Source organism: Athene noctua, chromosome 2, assembly GCF_965140245.1.
Source record: "Athene noctua chromosome 2, bAthNoc1.hap1.1, whole genome shotgun sequence".
Lineage (NCBI taxonomy): Eukaryota > Metazoa > Chordata > Aves > Strigiformes > Strigidae > Athene > Athene noctua.
This window is the reverse complement of record NC_134038.1, coordinates 108,999,204-109,020,763: the sequence shown is the minus strand read 5'-3', so window position 1 is coordinate 109,020,763 and position 21,560 is coordinate 108,999,204. Positions and strand designations below refer to the sequence as shown.

At 37.5% G+C, this 21,560-nt stretch overlaps 1 protein-coding gene across 1 annotated transcript in view; it reads right to left on the bottom strand.

Annotated features, from left to right (window-relative positions):
* The window catches only part of LOC141957812 (sodium channel protein type 5 subunit alpha-like), a 56,498-nt gene that overhangs the window by 22,298 nt on the left and 12,640 nt on the right, over window positions 1-21,560 (bottom strand). Inside the window, exons 6-14 of the mRNA XM_074899867.1 lie at window positions 17,031-17,122; window positions 13,636-13,878; window positions 12,986-13,049; window positions 11,602-11,746; window positions 10,079-10,273; window positions 8,286-8,477; window positions 3,016-3,118; window positions 1,136-1,374; window positions 861-1,013 (exon numbers count right to left, since the gene is read on the bottom strand). Coding sequence (XP_074755968.1) covers window positions 861-1,013; window positions 1,136-1,374; window positions 3,016-3,118; window positions 8,286-8,477; window positions 10,079-10,273; window positions 11,602-11,746; window positions 12,986-13,049; window positions 13,636-13,878; window positions 17,031-17,122 — 1,426 coding nt within the window. The remainder of the gene's footprint in view (window positions 1-860; window positions 1,014-1,135; window positions 1,375-3,015; window positions 3,119-8,285; window positions 8,478-10,078; window positions 10,274-11,601; window positions 11,747-12,985; window positions 13,050-13,635; window positions 13,879-17,030; window positions 17,123-21,560) is intronic.

Below are 21,560 nucleotides of genomic sequence, written 5' to 3'. Positions count from 1 at the left end.
ATAGGTACTTGGGCGAGACATGAAATGACTGCATTTTGAAATCAGATGTAATCCAGACAAAAATGGAAAAAAATTTTTTCTACCTCTCACCCAACAGACTTTAAAATAGGATCTGAAAAGCCAGATGGGATCTATTCCATGCATCCGGATGAGTAAAAAAGGACATTTTTAGTCAAATTAGCATTCAGGGCTGTTAAAACCTCTCAGTCATGATACGCAAGATGAAACAATTCAACTGAATTTCTAGGCGTGATAACTCAGCAAAGCTATGAAAAATGTTAGAATTAATAAATTTAGCATTCTAAATACACGTTAAGGACATAAGCAAAAAAGAAATATTATACATAGATATCTCAAAGCTACTCCTCTTTTTCCCTAAGATAGAGGAAAGCCTTGAGAAGACCTCAAGGCCAAGTCTAAGCCTTGAGGAAAGCTATGTTATTTTACAAATCTCAACTCAAAAGGAAAAGCTGTGAAGGAACCTTTGCTACCCTTAAGGTCATGAAAACACTCAGACAATTTCTCTTCCTAACTGAAGATCTGCAATGCAGTTGAGCAGTGCCACTGTACAGACCTAGAAGAGAAACAATGAACTCTCTGCTAGGTCAAATCTTCAAGGTCGTGCACTGTGTCAGAGGATTTGTAGTATCCAATACGTACAGTATAATAAACATATTGAACCTATTCTTTAATAGTCATTTAATATTCACTCTAATTAAACATTTATGTTGGCTTACTATTTACCAACAGAGAGAACTGATTTAACAGATTCATCAGTAAAATAATTTGTTATTTCACTGTAATATTTTACAAATCTATACAACACATATACTTTTAAAAATGAATAAATAAATCATTACCAGTCTGAAATATGACAGATTTTCTTTAAAGCTTATTAGGCCAATCATAACAACTATGCTATCAAAAATATTCCATTTTTGCTGAAAATAGTTGTAAGGATCTAAAGCGATGATTTTCAAGATCATTTCTGCTGTAAAAATCAAGGTGAAGACCTGGAAAGAGGAATAAGAAAATCAGCAAACTGTGACTGAAGAAGTATGTCTCCTTATGGGACTGTCACAGTGTAAATATGGAGTTATAACTCCATATTCACTTTAGCGTAGACTTAACTTACCTTGTCACTTATATAAATCATTTGTTGGTAATTGCGTGGCATGTCAGGATACTCCAAAGCCATGAATAAGGTATTCACGATAATGCAAACCATGATTAAGAGATCAACAAATGGATCCAAAACTACCAATTTCACCTTCTCTTTGACTACTCTCCAGAATGGACAACAATTCCAAATTAGATACTTTTGAGCAAATCGTTTCAATAATGACGGGCATTTCAGTTTTGACTCTTGAAGTTCTAAATGACAGAGAGGGAAAGTGACATAAGAATAAACTTACATGGAATTTCATAGTATGAAGAAAAAGACCATAAGTCATAGAAAAGATTGAAAAGAAAATTCAATCTCATGTGAGAAGAATGGCATCACTGAACAAGGTTGTTTTACTCATTCTACACAAACTAATCACAAGTTATTTTAAGATCACCCTTAACAAATCTCATAGCTACAGAAATAGGTGATATGATATTACCCATCTCTTCATATGTTTAGTATACTATTGAAGGATGATAAAGGATCTGTACTAAGGAGAAATAGCAACAATCTCTGGTAAAATTGACAGCTGATTTTCTGTGAGTTGCATCCGCGCAGTCACAGATGCAGCATGGGTTGAAAAAAGGTCCAGGAGAAAATGAAGAAGGGTGTCCCCCATATCTTAGTGTCCATAGTTGAGGATAGGGTTATAAGATAAGTCAAGTTGAAAGGGACCTCAGGAAATGTCTAGTGCAACGACCTTCTCAAAGCAGAGTCAGCCGTGAGGTCAGAGACTGCATAACCTGTTTCTCTGTCTGACTGTCATGGTGAAAGCTTCTCCTTACACACAGTTTGAAGCTCTCTTCTTTCAATTTATGTCTGTTGTCTCATCTTCCACCTGTGCACCACTGTGAAAAGCCTGGCTCCATCTCCTTGATAACGTCTTCCTATGCACTGGAAGGCTGATACTCAAAACCTTCTCTCCAGCCTGAACCAGCTCAGCACTGGGCAAGAGCTCCAGTCCCTGACTTGGTTGCCCTCTACTAAACTCTTCTTGTACTAGGGAGGTTGGAGAGCAAACCAGGCATAGTACGTAGTCTAGCAAGTGCTTAATAAAGGACAATAATCAGTTTTCTCCTGACTACACTTCTTTTAATATAGTCCATTGCTGCTGCAAGGGCATGCTACTGGATCATGCTCGGCTCTCCACCCACTTCCCAGCCAGCCAGCTCCCAGCAAGAGGTTCTTGCAGACATGCAGAAGTTTACATTTGTTGTGGCTGAATTTTCATAAGGTTCCTGTTGGCTCATTCCTCCAGCCTAAGTGCCTCTAGGTAGTAGCCCTTACCTCCAGTGTATCAAGTGGTCCCCCCCCAATTTGGAGTCATCTGCAAGGTTCAAGAGCAAGCCCTCCGTTATCTCCTCCAGGTCACTTACAACAAGACATGTCCTAGGATACACCCCTGTGGTATTCCATTTGTCACCTGCCTGCAGGTAGAATACAACCTGTTCCCTAGACACTTGAAGCCCAACAATTTTTTTGTCCACCTGGTTGTCCACCCATGCAGACCCTAACACCTTAACTTGTATTAAAAAATACTGTGGGAGACAGTGGTGAAAGCCTTGCTAAAGTCAAGGTAAATGACAACATTGGTCTCCCCTCATCCACAAACCCCAGTCACTTTATTGTACAGGGCAATCAAGTTGGTCAAGCATGATTTACTCTCAATAATTGCAACTTACAGTTACAGTTACATGAGATAAGAGAATATTTATTTTACAGAAATTTACATTTGACTGCAGCATAATTTCCCCTAGTGACTTTTAAAATAATGCTGACTGTGACATTTTGATCCATTAGGTCAAGTTACACAATCATCATAGAAAAAACACTACAGAATGACTTACGTAAATTATCTGTAATAACAGTGGCTGCACTCATTAACCTCTGTCTTCGAAAAGGATCATTAATAGAGTCCACTGACAATTCATAGGACAGCAGTATCTGCCTCTTTGGTTAGAAAGAAAACAGAAGATAATATAACAAGGGAATATGAATAAATGGCAATATAAAAAATATGTTTAGTGTAAGATAAATATGCCTTTTTAAATATGCACTGTTATGAAGCCTTACCTTGCTGAAAGAATGTAAAAAACACAATACAACAATATCATGTGTTTGCCTTTGAAGGCAAGGACATTTAATCAAAACCGGTAATACTTTTCAAGAAATTGTTTCTGTCTGAAAATATTTAACAATAATGATGCCATTATGTAAGAAGTATAAAATCATCAATAGGGGAACAAACAAAAAAAGTAATTTCATCTTTCCAGTGACTGATAAAAAGTACATACAAAAAGAACACTGATGATCAGTTTGAAGTAATCATTGGCTATTTAAATATTAATGATTAAATATTAACAAATAATTAATATTTATTAATACTAAGGATAATTATTTAGTGAATCAAAATCATCATTTTCCCAACTCTATTGAGCCTATCAAGATCTATACTAATACTGAACTGCCTAAAACTAGGAATGGGACTGGTTTTGTTTTCATTAGAAGTTACAGAATGTTAAACTCAGTGTTCCTGATGTGCACTGAAGAACAGAGAGGGCAACACCTGTGTCTTATGGAACGCACTGAATTATTATCAAAGATTCAGTTCATGACACATTAATAGCCCCCACACACATACACTTTTAAAGACTAAACAGACAGTTGTAAAACATGGGCTGAAAAGGAGAGGTAGAAAAAAAACAGAAAGAATGAAGATTCCACTATCAGGGAGGACATAACTAGAACTACCAGCTGACAGGCACTGACCACATCATAATGCACAGTACCTTATTATTCCTTTTCAGTACAAGTTGATTTGTTTCATTTTCTTTTTGTGGGGAGGGTATATAAGTAAAGATATATCATTCACGGTAATACGATTTTTATGAACATATTCTATAAAGCTGTTATTCAGGGAATGAAACTGATGTTCTTGGCCTCCGGGGTTTAATAATAATCATTTGTTTTCTTTATTCTTCTTTATTTTCTTTATTCTTCTTTATTTTCTTTCTCTCTGGTATTTTAATGACTTGAAAAGCTAGGCAGAACTCAGCTGATAGAACTGTCGTAGAATAGACAGATTAAATGAATTTATAATAGAGTGCTAAAATGTTTATTTTTCTACCTGTATTTTTTCAGAATCTAACACTCAGACTGCTCTAATCACATGTCAGTTACCAGTTCAACTTCTCTTTTCATTCTTTTCTATAATACTTGGTGTCTCAGAGGAGAGAAACCTAGAGAAATTTGTGCGCTGACCTGACTGAAGTTCTGCCTTCTTGCTGAAATTCACATCTGTTCAGAAGCATTCAGTTAGTGTTTTTAGAAAGGTTAAGAGCATTCATCAACACTGAACTGGTTATTGCTGCCTATATATCTCTAGATGAAGTAAATGAGAAGTCCTCTGACAAACCAGGATTTAAAATAGGTACATGCACTCGAGAAATTGTCCATTTATGTTTTTATAGAAATGATCCTACCAAAAAGTTTCTACCCAATATGCTTTATTTTTGACAGCATCTTTAGCCTCTTTTTTGTGATTAGGGAGTACATTGAAGAGTCCTCAGCTGCAGCAGTGCTAGTACTATGAGTAGTTGCCAAAATATGAAACAAACTGCCATGTTTGCTGCAGATTGTATTTATCTGACTAATGGTAGGACTCTACATCACAGCAGCTCACACTGCTTGGATCATGCTCTAGGCCTTCTTTTTTCTTTTTTCTTTTTTTTTTTTTTAATATAAAATACCAACATTTGTAGGACAAAGTGAGAACTGGGATGTAGGGGAGTGAAAGGAAGTGAGTATACAGGTGGACTGTGCATCTTGAAGAACGCTCATGATTGATAAATAGCTTCTTCCACTGTCAAATGATCATCTGTAAGCATGTGTAAGACAGTATAAGACTACAACCAGGTTCTCACACACAGTAACCTGGAGCTGGGTCTTGGAATTCTTCATGCAGATAGTGTAGAGGCATCTGTTAGCAAGCACAGCAATGTGGTTTAAACTCTGCAGAATATATTCCTGAAAAGTGTCTTCTATTTAGTATTTCTCCAACCAGTTTCTAATGCAATCTATTATCTGTTTCCAAAAGTTTCTATACATAGATCTTCATAACTTTGCCATTCTCTACACATAGAGAGGGGAAGGGACCTTGGGATGGGTCTGAAAATGCTATTTCTGAAATATAAAAATACAGATTGCATTTGGAATCCAACTTGTGCAGATTTTGAAGCCTTGGAGAAGTAAGGTCTAGGAACTAAACCAAATTTATCTCCTGGTTCAGTCATCTCCTGCAACACAGTTACAGACTTAGAAGAAAAAAATTAAAGAGCGATAATCAGTCATAAGAGGTGATTTTTATACTTACAGAAGATATGACACCTGCTATGGAAAGACTTCTTTTTCCCTCAATAGGCATAATAACACACTACCATGGACTGTGACAGAATGTTCCCTTAAGTACAGCAGAACCAAATTAGGTCACAGAATGGTATAATATTCTTAACACTGCAGGAAAAATGTTAATGACACTCTATAAGAACCAAATACTCTACTAAAGGAGATGACAGATGGCAGTTGCTGCCAAGTGGATGATTTTGACTCCTTCAGCTCAGACACACAATTTAATGTAGCTAGGATCATGGAATTTAGAAGAAATTCTGACCATGCTGACTGCCAGAATGAAAACTTAATCCATTTTAGCTAGGATGACATATCTGATAAAAACTCCCCTACAAGGATACTTCAAAAGGAAGGAAGTTGTGCCATTACTCCCTTAGTTCTGCTACTGGAAAGTTTCCATTTTCTATGAGATGGTGGGAACAATTCTGATGTTATAGCAGAAGTAAGAGAGAATCTGTCACAAGATGGAACAGACTATCGGCAAGGGGAGGGTCATAGAAAAATATGTTGGGAGACAGAGGGGTGAGGGATAATATCAAAATGAACAGTGCTTGTTTTGGTGATCATTTCCAGCTCTCCACATCTAGAGACCCTGCTCAGTCACAGTAATTTTTCACTAAAGAAATGGAAGGAAGAAACACATCTGAGAGGGTGAATGAAGACTAATTTGAAATTCCAGACTGCATTATCAAAGGTGTGGCTGGGAACCAGGGTTTCAGTCAAGGTGTTATTTGGACACCATCTATTTTTGCACCATCTCTTTTTTCAGTGGACCCTGTTTGGTCTAAGTCACAAGCCTGTACTGGAGATTACTGAACCAGTATAAGGACATTAAAAGCTTTCTTTTTAGATATTGTTGAAAATAATTTAGTAATATGGATAATTGCCTGAGAATTATTTTGGAAGATTTAGTTCAAGATTAAAATATCTAAATATAGGCATCTAAATGTGGATGTTTACATAGAGTCAGAGAAAGATTAAAGTTGGGAAGATGCTCTGGAAGTCCTCCCACTCCACTGCTCAAAGCAGAGTAAACCTCAGCTGTAGGGCTTTTTCCAGCTACTTTCTGAGTATCTCCAAAAGCAAAGATCCAAAAATTTCTCTGTATGACCTATTCTAATGTTTATGCTCTGACACAGTGATTTTTTTTCCCCTTAATAACTAATTGGAATTTATCTTGTTGCAACTTGTTCTCTTTGACTTTCCATTGTGCACCTGTAAGAAGATCTTGGCTCCTTCCTCTTTATACACTCCTATTAGATACTAGTAGGCAGCAATAATCAGTTTCTTCCTTTTCCCCTTTCTTCTTCAGGGTGAACAAACTCAACCTCTCCACCCTTCCTCACATATCATGTGCTACAGTCCCTTAATCATTTTGGTGGCCTCCATTGGCTTTGCATGATATCTCAACTTAATCCTTCTACTGGAGAGCTCAAAACAAAACACAAGACCCCAGGTGCAGTCACACAAGCACTGGGCATGCCAAGTCAAGATACACACATGGACTAAGCATTGAAAGTGTAACAAATCTATACTTTACATTGATGCTGGACCATTAGTAATATGATAATAAGGATTGTCCTTGAGATATATAATATTTTTCCAGTGTCAAAGGTACTGTGAAAAAAACCCCAAGGTTAAGCATAGTAAGAATTACAAGTCTTAACGGCAGTTTCTTAATGGATTTAGAAAGGAGTAATGAGGAGAGGAGCCAGAAGTCACTGCTGTAATCAAGATGTGAAATAGCACATTTGGGATGTAGCCTACTATTCAGACATCTACATTTAATTTGTCCATGTGCACAATGCATCTAAAATCCCATTGTAATTGATGCATTTTTTTTACAAGTTTGATTCACTTAAACCTAAGTGTCTGAAGGCATTTGAGATAGTCTATTGAGACATTTAGTATCAGACATCCACAGTCTCAGACTAAGCATACATAGCACATCATGTCTGTACTCTTCTGTAGAGTAGGTGGAGGCCAAGTAAGACACTCTAGAAATCCTCTAATGTCACTAGGCATCAATTTGTGACCCAAAAAATTAAATCTCCATTGGACTCTGGAAGTTTAGAACCTAAATCACATGTAGACACCTGCAAACAAAAACCTGGAGCACAATCCAATTGTCTAAACCCAAGAATTTATTAACATTTGAGATGCCATAATGTATTTGGGATATTCACACAGTGTTGTGCCACAGACACCCAAGATATACAGGATATCCAACCTGACAAGAACATCTAAAATGACACTAGATGCTTGTAGTTGGACAGGCGAATTATGCCCCTAATTTTGAAAAACTTCATACTGAACTAAATACAACCCTAAATATTTAGGCCACAGAATTAGCTGTGTGTACAAAAAAAGAAAGGTTAGGTCATTAGGGAAATTGTAAAACTTACAGGATTTTTTTTGTTTATGTAGCACAATAGAGATGCCACAGATCTCACCACAGCTGTAAATGCAGAAGGCTATAATGTGTCATAAGTATGCTACTGACAGCCACTTCGAACTTTCCTTTCAAGTCTATATAGTGCTGTCTCCCTCTGGTCCCAAAACCTAAATTTCAGATTGCTTTAAAAAAAAAAAGTTAATCCAATGCATGCAAGGAGAGGAGAAAAAAAAAAAAAAAAAGGAAAAAAAACCGCAAATAAAGAAAGTATCACATGCAAGTCTAATGAATATATCTTCTATTTTGAATACTTACAAGTTTCTTGTGGCAGTGACCAGGCTGTGAATGAAAAATGTGCTCCTCTTTGCCATTATTACCTAAAATTAAGCTTTGTCTTAAGATAGGGTTTTCATTCTTCATCTCCTCTTCTTTTGATTTTTTCAAGTCAGTAACTGACATTTCAGAGCTGACATGTAAGGCCTTATTACCTTCTCCTGCAGCCAACATCTGGAAAAGAAACAGCAAAAGGTCTGAATATTACTAAAAGGCAAATGCCAATGCATGAACTAGGATCATACACAGTTTAATAACTATGCTATCTGAATGCTTTGCACTAACAATTCCTACCTTTCAAATATTAAACAACTATAAAAAGATAGGAGTACAAAATACTATTCACAATACTGAAAGATAAAGCAGGTTAACTTATCAGCTACTGTAGTTAAAGTTTGTCCTTGCCACTTTAAATATTTTGTATCTGAATTACAGAATATTATGGTGTATCCTTTTACTCTCCTTTTCTTACTTTGGAAAGGACCTTGAGTGCAAAGACAACAGAAGGCTAAGGGCTCACACTAAGTCCTAAACTGTTAAACCTTACTTAACTAGTAATCCTGTTGAAAGAAAAATAGAATGAAGTAAAGCCTAAGTAAAGCTTGGCAAGCCGTAATTTTGGACAGAGAAACATCAGAGGCCTGTTGACAGTTCTAGAGAAGGTATCTGGTAAACTAATGATGCCTTTCACCTCCGTGATAAAATTGAATAGTTTCTAGAGAATATTTGTATGTGCTCTTACAAGTCTGACTTTTCTGATTGTTAGAAGTAAATCAGAGGTATCTTTTATAAAAAGCTAGAAGATAAAAAGTGTCTTACCAATAATTTTTAATCTATCTTGTTGCCTTAGATCAAACTTCACTTCTCCAAAATAAAATAAAAACAAGGTGATCCCTGATCCCATATAGGCCAAGGAATGAATGAATCTAGGGAATATTGTGCCAAAAGGAAACACTGTAGAAATCTGATGTGTGTCTATTAGCTCTCCAAACGAACAGCCAAGGAACTAACACAGTCTATGGATTCCCTTCTACATTAATAAGGAACTAATGACATTATCCTGGCTAAAGACTATTCCTGCTCTTGTCAACTGATAGAGCTTCTGCATGTAGTCACTCAAAAAGAGGCATGATGCCTCTTAAATACCTGAGCACAGTGGCTTTCAGAAAGCTTGCATTTTTAATCAATCCTGAAATCTATCAGTATCAGAACTTCCAATCTCAGGTAACTGTAGAAATGACTTTTCTTATGGATGCAAATTTATCCACGCATAGTTCCCGCATCAGACTACACAGTAATAGGAAAAAGGAATATCCAGAGAAAGGAATTTTTGTACACAGCACTAATGATAGTTTACAAGAATTGGGCAAACCACAGAGCACAGGCACCTATGCAGTACCATAAAAGCTATATACTTGCCAGCAAGTCATTCCTATACAGAGTCATGTCTGCAAATTCTAAAACTTAATATGATTTGACTTGGACTCATGCTGTTTGCTTGTATCACATAAATGTTTATATATATTTAAATATATATATATACATACACATGTATTTATAAAGAGACAGAAGGATAAATTAAGTGTAAAAAGCAGATGTTTAATAAAAAACTTTATTTCCCTAATTCACAAAGAGAAAAAAACAAAAGGAACCACATATTATATATTATATACTATATATTATATACTATATACTATATATTATATACTATATATTATATATTATATATTTATTATATATTATACATTATATATTATATATTATAATTTACAAACCCGTTCTTTCTCTAGAATTTGTTGGGCATCCTGAAGTAATTTTTCCTTTGCCTCTGTTTCAGCAAGAGTAGCTCTGTTTTGTTCTTCATATGCCATAGTTACTACAGCCAAGATCAGATTGAAGAGATAAAACGAGCATAAAAAGATGACCCCCAGAAAAAATAAGACATAGTTCTTTCCTGATGTACGAATAGTCTGTGAGGAAAAGGTAAATGTTGTAATAAATTCTTAAGAAAGTAACATTTACAATAGAATTTCAACTAACTTTAAAAAAATTATTTTTCTATACGATACAAAAGGTCAACATACCGTACTGTTTCCATTAAACAACAGTAGGATCTGCTTCTTGTCTAAATTACACAGAAGGTCTAAAAATATATCTAGTCAGAAGTTCCCCCAGCCTTCAAGTAAATAAATTTCAGCTCTTGGAAACTTCTCTGTCATGATACAATGTTTTCCCCTTATATAACAGGCCATCAAACATTCATAATGATGACATGTACTGCAGCAAAGTAACAAAATCCATTCTTAAAATGAAGTTAAATATCTCCCAGCAAATTGGGCAGATGATCATCAGAGTTTAAGTTATGAGAAGACACCTTCAGCTGGAGAGAGATATACAGGTGACTACAGAAGAAATGAATAAAACTCAGTAATAAGGATGAAAGGTAGGATGATGTAAATAATCATGAAAGACGGTATCATTAGAGAATCAGAGGCACTGTTTAGACTGCTTGCTTATTCTTACTTTTTTTTTTTTTTTAATGGCAGCAGGGGGGATGGCTCAAAATTAAGCTCTGAGACATTAAAAACTAAAAACTGTGTGACCTCCAAATGGCAAAAAGAAGATGTATCCATTTAAAAAAATCTCAGTCAATAAAGTTTGCTGGAAAAAATTTAAAAGTGGACCATACGAAAGTTACAGAAGAAGGAAAAGGATAATTCCCTTCTAGAAAAGGCACTTCATAGATGTAAGGGATCAAGAGAGTTCCCTACATGCAATTTTTGTATCATTTTTGTCAAAAAAATGCAATTTAAAAGTTACATTCAACTCTCTGAATCAAAACCATAAAGGCTCCAACTTTTTTGGTACCAATTGTGAAAAATAATCTGAAGTGAAAGTGTAAATGTTGAGCCAAAAGGTTTGGTGAAGAGTCAAGACTGAAAAGGAAGAGAAACAGTATGTAACAAGTCCTCATATCCCTTGCATCAGTGAGCTCACTAGCCAGATCTACTAAATGCCCCAATCCTTTGGTAGTTACTTATTAACATTTAACTACTAATCACTGCATCAAGTGTGTTCTCCAACAGAACTATGAACATTCACAGGGGGACTGCTCCCACCCAAAATCATTTGCAGGTGTTACAACTTAAGTCACTTGAAGCTACTACCTTAATATTTATGTTGATTTTAAGAGGAATTTGGTGTTGGTAATTTTAAAACAGGTACAGATTTTTCTAGTGGACATAAAGCTCTAAACTGCATGTCTGAAGTCATTCTAGCAGGTAATAAAAGTCCTTACTTGTCTATAGAGACGCTCCCAGTAATCCTGCGTCATTAGACGGAATAAGGAAAGGAAAGCCCAGCCAAAATGATCAAAACTTGTATAACCAAAGTCAGGATTCTTCCCAATCTTCTGGCAGCTATAGTTTTCTGGGCACTCTTTGCTAACAACAAAAGAAATGTTAAACAATACTTACTTGCAGTAAAAAGCATCCAGTACACAACATCAAGTATAGATTTGTTCAGTTTATTTGAAAGTCTGTTTCATTATGCCCCAATACAATTCTGACAGAAGGTCTGATTTATATCAGACAATCCTAGAAAGCCATTTGTGTAGTCAAAGAAACTAGACAGAAAATCTAGTTCTGACCAGTTTTGGACTAGACAGAAACACTCCACTGATGTAGAATACATGCAAACAAATACATAGAGAGGGCAAAAAATGGAAATATATTTACTTCTAAATAATTAATGAAGATGAGGAGAGTTTATTAATATCTCTGTAGTGCTAGGGCCTGAATAATATGTGCTGAAACAAAGCTGACCTCTAGATGAACCTCACAACAAAATGTTATCCATTATTAGTATCTGTTAATTAGTAAAATCTGTATTACCATTAGTGTTTATTATTAGTATCTGATCATTAACAAAATATGTATGCTCACTAGTGAAAGATATAGCTTAGACAAAATATAATCAGTAGTGACGATAAAATGTCCTGAGAATGTATACAACTTCCCTTGTTTAGCAAGGTTAAAGACTAAGAACCCAAGTGTTTGGCCTTTTTGGAAACTCCCTTGGTTCTCCCCTGCAAGCCCTGGCCAGGCTTTGGGTAGAACCCAACAAGATGGTGAAAACAGATGTTTCAACTCAAAGAAAAGTGCAAGTCATCCTGACTTGCTGATTATTGGTATATAAGGCTGGACCCTCTTGCCATGACTTTGGATGCCTCAACTACAGATGGACACATCACATAGGACTTCTCACTTGCAGGGAAAGGCTCTCCAAATCCTCACTGCAACCGGGGCTCCCCAGCAACTGTGGATCTGGATGTTGGTAACATATGCAAGTGGTAATGTGCCTTTCTTAATCACTATTCTCCCCATCATGTAGTAAAGATTAGGTGCATTACCTTGTTTGTTCTTATTTTCTATAATTATATATCATTCTACATTACCATTATATTACCAGTGGTTAGCAACAAAACACATATATAATTGCTTGCATTCTAGTACTTTATTTCATTCTTTTTCTGAAGAGAAATATCTGGGTTTTAATTTAATAAAACACACAGACATATTCCACCCTCCTGAAAAATCACCACCATTCCTTTAGGCCAAAAGTAAAACCACAGTACATCTGGAGGAAAAAATAAGAAAGTACTAAAACTGTTGTTCACTTACTCAGGATTTGAACTGAACCCACAGAGCAATATTTCAGAAGATTTATTCATTCTGTAGCAGATATCTAATAGAAAAAAAAAAAATCAAGGAATCATAAAATCAGATGTTCTCTGTTCCTACAGCACTCCAACACTAAACCATACATTACTGCATTTTAAAAACACCCTGATGGACCAAGTCTCTGTGAAAGACTCCTTTCACAACAAAGGGCATACAGGGCTGTTTCTCAGCAGATCTGTCCCTATGGCATTTAAAAAAAAAAAAAAAGAAAAAAAAAGGAAAATTAACTGCACAACTCACAATGTAAGATTTGATTTGACCTCCAGTAAAAATAAGAATCTCTGTGAGAAGTAGACAAAAATCCCTGAACGATATCAATTAAGTAATGGAAAAAATAATTCTCTGTGCAGTACCCCTAAAATTAGGATCCCCGTGCAATATACATAAGTAAAGAAGCAAATGTTTATAGAAAATTCATTCCCTTCTATCCCACAGACTGTTAATCTTTCTCTAAATCCAAGATTCACTAATCTCACATTCAGTTGTCCCAAAGACTTCATATTGCTACTTGTGCAAATGGAAGGACATATCTACTTGTGAGAAATAAATGCAACTATATTTTAACATCTCTGTGAAAAAACAAGACATACACAGATTATGTAAAGGAACAAAATAATAAAATTTACCTTCATCATTTGGTACATATATCTTGGCATCCTTACATAATGTGTCATTGTATGTAGCATTACTGAGGACACATTTGGATGTTAAATTTCCCATAAAAAGCTGGAGGCCTATCAGAGCAAATACACTCAAGCAAAAAACAGTCAAGATCAACACATCGCTAAGTTTCTTAACGGATTCAATAAGTGAATTTACGATGACTTTCAGACCTAGAAAAATAAGATCAAACAATACGCAAAATGAAAAGAGGAATGCAGCAGCGTTCCCATATGACAACATACAACAGTTGCAAGTATGTTAAAAATAATCGGTGTAAATTGTTTTGTTACTTCAGAGTATTAAATGAGGTAAAATAAAGCATAGGTATGAGCAAAGGATTTTTAGTTAAATTTCCTAATAACTTATTTGGCTTTTACTTCCTTCTAACACTAATTTTGCTAATTTGAAAATTCTAAATTAAAATGGCATCTAAGAAAACTCTTAGGAACTTTGATGAAAATGGACAGATTTCTGTGCTTGATTAACATTAAGCAGGTACTTTGCATTGTGCCAAATACACATTATAATAAAGGATAGCTTCTGCTGACCTCAGAGTATTCTGTCTTAGAAGACAATGCCTTACAGAGGTCACCAGTTCAAAAGCAAAAGAACATTTATGACACCGGGAAGGCAATAAATATATGCTGGGGTCCACGCAGCTGGAATGCAGCTTGGCAAAAAAGGACTTGGGAGTTCTGGGGGACACCAAGTTGAACATGAACCAGCAATATTGCCTTGCAACAAACAAAGTGAATGGCATCCAGAGCCGCATCAGGCAAAGCATGACCAACAGGTCAAGGGAGGTGATTATTTCCCTCTACTCAGCACTAGTGGGGCCTCATCTGGACTACTGGATCCAGTTCTGGGCTCCCCAGTACCAGACAGACATGGACATACTGAAGAGAGTCCAGCAAAGGGCCACAAAGAAGATGAAGGGATTATTGACCTCTCCCATGAAGAATGTCTGAGAGAGCTGGCACTGTTCAGCCTGGAGGAGAGAAGGCTCAGGGTGGATCTCAGCAATGTGTATAAATACCTGAAGGGATGGGCCAAAGAGGAATGAGCCAGGCTTTTTTCAGTGGTGCCCAGAGGCAATACCAGAGGCCATGGGCACAAATTGAAACATGGGAGGTTCCCATCACGAAACCCTTTTCTACTGTGAGGGTGAATGAGCACTGACACAGATTGCCCAGGGAGGTTGTGGAGTCTCTATCCTTGGAGATATTCAAAAGCTGTCTGGACATGATCCTGGGCAACCAGCTCTAGGTGGCCCTGCTTGAGCAGGGAAGTTGGACCAGATGGCCTTCAGAGGTCCCTTCCAACCTCTCAGCCATTCTGTGATTCTGTGAAAATCAGTTATATACAAACTGAAGAACAGTATTCTGGCAGAATAACTGAATTTTAAATATGACATAGGCAGAGAGTGATATCCATGATTTTTCTAGAAGTATTTAGTAAGAAAAAAGTGCAATTGCATTTGATGTCTGTACTCCATGATGAATATATGTGCTGGGTTTGTGTGCCAGGGTTTTTGGTATTGGGGAGAGTTGCTACAGCAGTGTCCCCTGTGAGAAGCTTCTTGAAGCTCCCATGACTCCAACTCAGACCCACCTCTGGCCAAGGCCAAGACAATTAGCAATGGTGGCTGTGCCTTTGTGATAACATATTTAAGGAGGAGAACCTGGGAAGGAGCTGTGACTTGTTCATCAGGAGTTACAAGAAGAACACCTATGCGAACACCAAGGTCAGTGGAAGGAAGGAGGAGGAGGAGGAGGAAGCGGGGGGGAGGTTTGCCAGAGCAGAGAGCCTCCCTGTATCCTGTGGTGAGATGGCAGGGCCACCCCCCTGCCACCCATGGGAGTCTATGGTGGAGCAGAGATCTGCCTGCAGCCTGTCCAGGAACCCCACACCAGAGGAGGTGGCTGTGCCCAAAGAAGGCCAGAACTCTGAGGGGAGGAGAAGATCCCACTGTTGTAGTTTGGCACTGGGAGGACTGCAACACACAGGAGGGACCTACACCAGAACAGTCCAGGAACGGCTGCAGCCCATGGGAAGAGTTCATGCTGGAGAAAGTTTGTGGAGGACTGTCATCCAGAAGAGGGGAACCATGTGGAGCAGATGGAAGAATGCAGAAGAGTGATTCCCACTCCGCCTTGGAGGAAGAAGTTGCAAACTAACTGCACTCCTCTATTCCCTGTCCCTGTGCTGCTGGGGGAAGGAGGTTGAGATATTGGGAACGAAACTGAGTTTGGAAAGAAGGGAGGGGTGGGGGGAGGTGCTTTTAAGATTTGGTAATGCTTCTCACTGTCCCATTCTGTCTGTTAAGTGTTGTTATCATTACTATTTGAATTAAAGTGATGTCTGTTTTTTCTTCCCCTAACAAGCCTCTCTCTTGTCCATGAAGGTAATGGGTGAATCATCCTTCCATATCCTTATCTCAGTTCCTGAGTCTTTTGATTCATTTTCTCCTTCCTAGCACTGGGGGGGAAGGGGTGAGTGAACGCTGTGTGGTGCTCAGTTGCCCTCCAGGCTCAAACCACGATGATATGAAAGGAAAAGTATTGGTGGGTGGTTTTGACATTAAAAAATAAGCGGTTCTTATGTTTAACTCCTGTTATAATTCCATAGCAAAATCAAAAATATATTTGTAATTACATACAAATGGTAAAGTTAATGTATATTATGATAATGGGATATATAGACATTTATAGATTTTCAAATGAGTTTTTGCACTTAAGACTCTGAAATCCATAATTTGGTATCCTAGTTTGTGGCTTGACTTACAAAGATAGTGAATATCTGGACAGCATATGCAAAACACTGTTGAAAAATATTATATTCAATCGAGATAGTGGATGTGGTCAGTAAACAAACAAATGGCTTTCTGAAATATTGTGAAGTCAGTATTCTGGGAAATAAACTGTAGAAGACTGAGCTAATTAAGTATAATCTGAAACCAAAAGTATGTTGGTATAGCCATATTATGTTAAGACAACGTACTGAATAGGGTCTGCTACTCAGGAAAGACAAAAGTAAACAGAGAAAGGCACTGGGCTAAGTAAAACTGAACATTAGTGATGGGATAGAAAAAGCAGAAAATATAAAAATTTTCCTGTGTCAAAAGCACTTTGAAGAAGATAGTAAAAAATATTCTGTTAGGATGGTACTGAGAGTTACTACAGACTGAAAAACAGTCACACCTTGGGATCCCATTAACCATGTCAAAAAGTGACCAGAAAACTGAAGACAAGAACAACAGAGAAATTAGAAATAACATACTGCTGAAGCAAATAGAAAATTAGTAAGACATGTTTTTCCTTACCTGGTATTACTGAAATAGCTTTCAAAGTCCTCAGTACTCTGAAAGTTCGAAGAGCTGAAACCTTGCTCATACTTTTACACATGGTAACATACCTATAATTTAAAGCACCATATAATTGAATGCAAAGATTTAACTTTTCAGAGCATATGCATATTGAGCACACAGTAATGAATAAGTTACAGAAAATAAGTAGGTCAAATATGTCCTAATGTAGTTTTCTAAAGTTAGGAATCTAAGTCCATTTCTAGGTATTGATATTAAAAAATGAGACTTTTGAATAGTGCCTCTGAAAAGAACCACAGCAAGGTTTTACTTAGTGTGGATTTGGATGCTTAACTTCTGAAGAGTTTATCCATCAAAATGCCAAATAAATATAAAACCTTCAATGACATAACCACACCCTCTCATACTGAGGCTAATCTGATTTAGATCACATGAAACTATATGTTGCAGCTATCTCAAAATTACATAGTATATACTTCAGGAGAAGGGAGTTGAGGAAAACTAAGTTTACAATATGTTAATTCTGTACTACATGTCTGTCTTTCTAACTTCTATTTAACAGTCAACTAAGAACTTGAGTATTGAAACTACTTTCAATTTAATCATTTCGACAACTTGAAAACGTCAGAAAATTAGTATTTTAAGAGTTGCACATTCTATATAGCACTTTAACAGGTTAGCCCATATTTCATAAGACTTCTTTCACATCAGAATGGACATGAACTGTGACTCATCTTATGACAAGGTCATAACTGGTAACAGAATTCCTTAAAACAAAAAGTTTCAGTAACAGAATATGAGAAACATTGGTTGGAAGGGACATCTGGAGGTGATCTAGGCAACCTACCACTCAAAGCATGACTTTTGTCAGCAATAGAACAAAACACTATGTCTTTGCCTAGCCTGTAAGATTAAATAATTCTCAAGTAGCTTAAGTAATAACTGCACTTAACTGTCGAGTTAATTTCCAAATACTTTTATTTGTTGCATGGTAGGACCCAAAAAAACAGAAGGAGATGCTATACTGCAAAGCGCTTATATCTGCTTGAACACTAATTAGGAGCATGGGTAGGGAAGTAGGACCATAAAATGAAATTGTTCATACAGCTGTTCAACTACTTGATAGTTGCTGATGACTAACAATGTGTAACCTCCTTTGTGGCTTATATATTACCCATAAAAATACTTTGTTCATATACATATATATATGTATATATATATATGTGCGTGATGACAACTGAGTACAAGACTTATTATGTACAAATAAGGAAAAACCAGTGCTGGATATGACAGTGAATGGCAGACTTCCAGAGCCCATGAGATGGTGGAGTTTAAGACCCCAAGAGAAGCAGGTAAGATGAACAGCAGAATAAAACTCTTGGATTTTAGGAGAGTAGATTTCGGTGTTCAGGGATCTGAAATTGCCCCAAAGGGAAAAGTGGCCCCCAGAAGAGCTGGTTGATCTTCAAGGGTATTTTCTTCAAAGCACAGGAACGACATACTCTACTCTGTAGAAAGTCAAGCAGATGTGGCAGAAACCCAGCTCGTCTGAACAGGGGCTTCCTGACCAATCTCATATTCAAAAAGGAAGTGTGCACAAGGTTGAATCAGAGAGCTCTGGGAAGAGACACTGCCAAGCATGCAGGGATGAAGCAAAGAACGACAAAGTTCAGCTGAAGTTGAAGCTAGCAAGGAATATGAAGAACAACAAGAAGGGCTACTCTAAGTAAACCAGTAGTGAAAAGATGACTATGGAAATTGTGGGCTTGTTCAAGAAGGTAGGGAACCTAGTGACAAACGACATGCAAAAGCTGAAACTACTCAACGCTACTTTGATTTGGTCTTTACCAGTGAGGTCTGCTCTCAGACCTCCCAGGTCTCTGAGTCTAGTGTCAAAATATATGGAAGTGAAATATTATCCATGCATCTAAGTACTGTGATCAAAGGGACAAACTTCAGCTGGCAGCTGATTACTACTAGTGGCATCCCTCAGGGGTCAGTCCTGGGGCCCATATTGTTTAAGAATTTCATTATCATCCTGAAGAAAGGAACAGAGTTTGCCTTCAGCAAGTTCACAAATACTAAACTGAGGGGGGAGCAGTCAATACACCAGGTGACAAGGCTGCTCTGCAGAGTGAGCTTGACAGACTGGAGTTACGGGCTGTAGAAACCTCATGAAGTTCAGTAAAAGTGAAGGCAAATTCTTGCACCTTGCATGACCACAAGTAGGAGCTGAGGGCAGATTGGATAATGAGTAGCTTTTCAGAAAAGAACTTGGGGTCACGGCAGACAACTTTAACATGAATGAGCAGAGCACCCTTGTGACACAGAACACCTATCAGATCTTGGGCTAGATTAGCATGAGTCCAGCTCATATGTTGAGGAGCCTAGCTCAGACATTTGAAGGAAGTGATTTCTGAGACTGAATCTGGAGTACCTGTGTCCAGCTTTGGGCTCTCCAGGGCAAGAAAGACTTTTACATTCTGAAGCAGGTCCAACCAGGGCTCTAATGGGGGCAATAAGACAATTAGATGGTAAAATTGTTAGGCTGGGTTGGACTTGTTAAGTCTGAAGAAGAGCAGGCTAATGGGGTGATGGAGCAGGAATCTTATTGCTGCCTTCGGCTGCCCAAGGTAAGGGCTTAGAGAAGATGAAGCCAGGCTGTTCTTGGAAGCTCACCAGGAAAGGATGAGAGGCAGCAGATGTAAGTTGCCAGAAAAGACATTTCAATTAGAAACTTGAGAGAAAAAAAACACAGTGTGGTTAGAATGGGGTGCTCAGAGAGGCTGTTGAATCTCCATGGTTAGAGAAATTCAGAACTTGACTTGACAAGGTCCTGAGCAACCTTATTCATATTATTCCTCCTTTTAGCATGGAGCATGATATCCACATGATCTCTAGAGGTCTCTTCCAAACTAAATTACTCTACACCTCTAATTAGAACAAGACAACTGAAAATTATTCAGAAATGCTAAATTACAGAGATTTGCTTTGAAAGCTCTGAGACTGGGCATAAGTGAATCTGTTCACTGCTGCAAGTAAGACTATTTCATTTTCAAGATTAACTTTCTGCATTTGCGATGCAAATTCTGACTTGTTTTCTTCTTCATTTCTTGTTCACCTAGCTAGTTGGCTTTGATATGGACCTAAAATTGACCACAGCAATGATCCATCTGTCTTCAAGAATGACCCAGAACAGATGCTTACAAGGGAGTTTAGAATCATGGGAGTGATGCTTCCCAGATTTAATTCTTCCAGCAAATTTATAGCTCAGGGACTTCCTGAACAAGACATAGTATCTTTGTGTTAAAAATAACTTTTAATGTGTTTTCATCCACGATTTTGTCCAGAAGCCTTCTGAATGCAACTAAGCTTTTTGCATCCACAACCTCCTATGGGAATATGCCTACAAGTAGTGTGAAAAAAGTACTTTCTTCTTTTTTATTCTGCCATCTGACAACTTCATTTAGTGCCTTTAACTCTCATTGTAGAGCAAAAAAAATAAATTATTTATTCTCTTTTGGGCTCTGTGCCACAGACTTCAACCATGCTCCTGTTCTGTATTTTTTTAATGAGAGTTCTATTCTATTTAGTTTCTTATTAAGTGGAACACAAGGCATACTTCTTCTCTGTATCTTTTTAAATTCTGTCTTCTTTTGAGCTGGCAGGAACAAAACTACATATAGTCCTGAAGAAAAATATGGGCCACACAGTGAAATAATTATGTGTTTTTCTTCTTTGTTTATTTCTTACCTAAAATGTCCTCATTTTCTATTTTCTTCTCTGACCATAATTGCACACTGGAGTGGCCTTTTCACAAGACTGTCTATTTTAACTCCAACATCATTGTCCCAAGGAGTGAAAGCTATTTCAGAGCCCATAACTGTGTATGTAAAGCTAAGTCTGTTTTTTTCTTGAGCATCTGTTTTGCCAATTATCAGGCCTAGCATAAAGGACACAGCCAGCATAAAGATGAACCAATAACCAAATTGTATTTGATACAAAAGGGTCAGTACATGGGTGAGCACTGGGGGTACAAACAAGTCAGTCAGATTATACATAATTGACATCAATCCCACTGACCCCAACAACAACACAACATGACAAATAATGGGTGGAATAAATGGTGAAATGCAGTCTTTCATAGAAGGGATGGGAGACAACCAAGTCAACAAACCAAATACATAAGACCAAGGAAGCCACATACTGAATCTCTACACAGCCTGTGTTTACAAAAGCCAGACCTAACCAGAGCCCAGTCCCAGGGAGGCAGGAGGTCCTTCCCCAACAGGGAACTCTGCACAGTGCATCCACCTCACAGACAGACACTGCCCCTGCCTGCAAGTGGTCCCAGCTTTTATCCCTAAGTGGGACACCTGACCTTTGGTTACTTAATGCAGACACCTGGGGCTCATTTACCCCATGGCTCTCCCTGCAAGGCTGCACCCTGGAGGGAAGCCTAAAGGCAAACTCACCCCCCCTTTGTGAAGGGCTGTGGGAATCACCCACATGTCAACCTTAATTTGG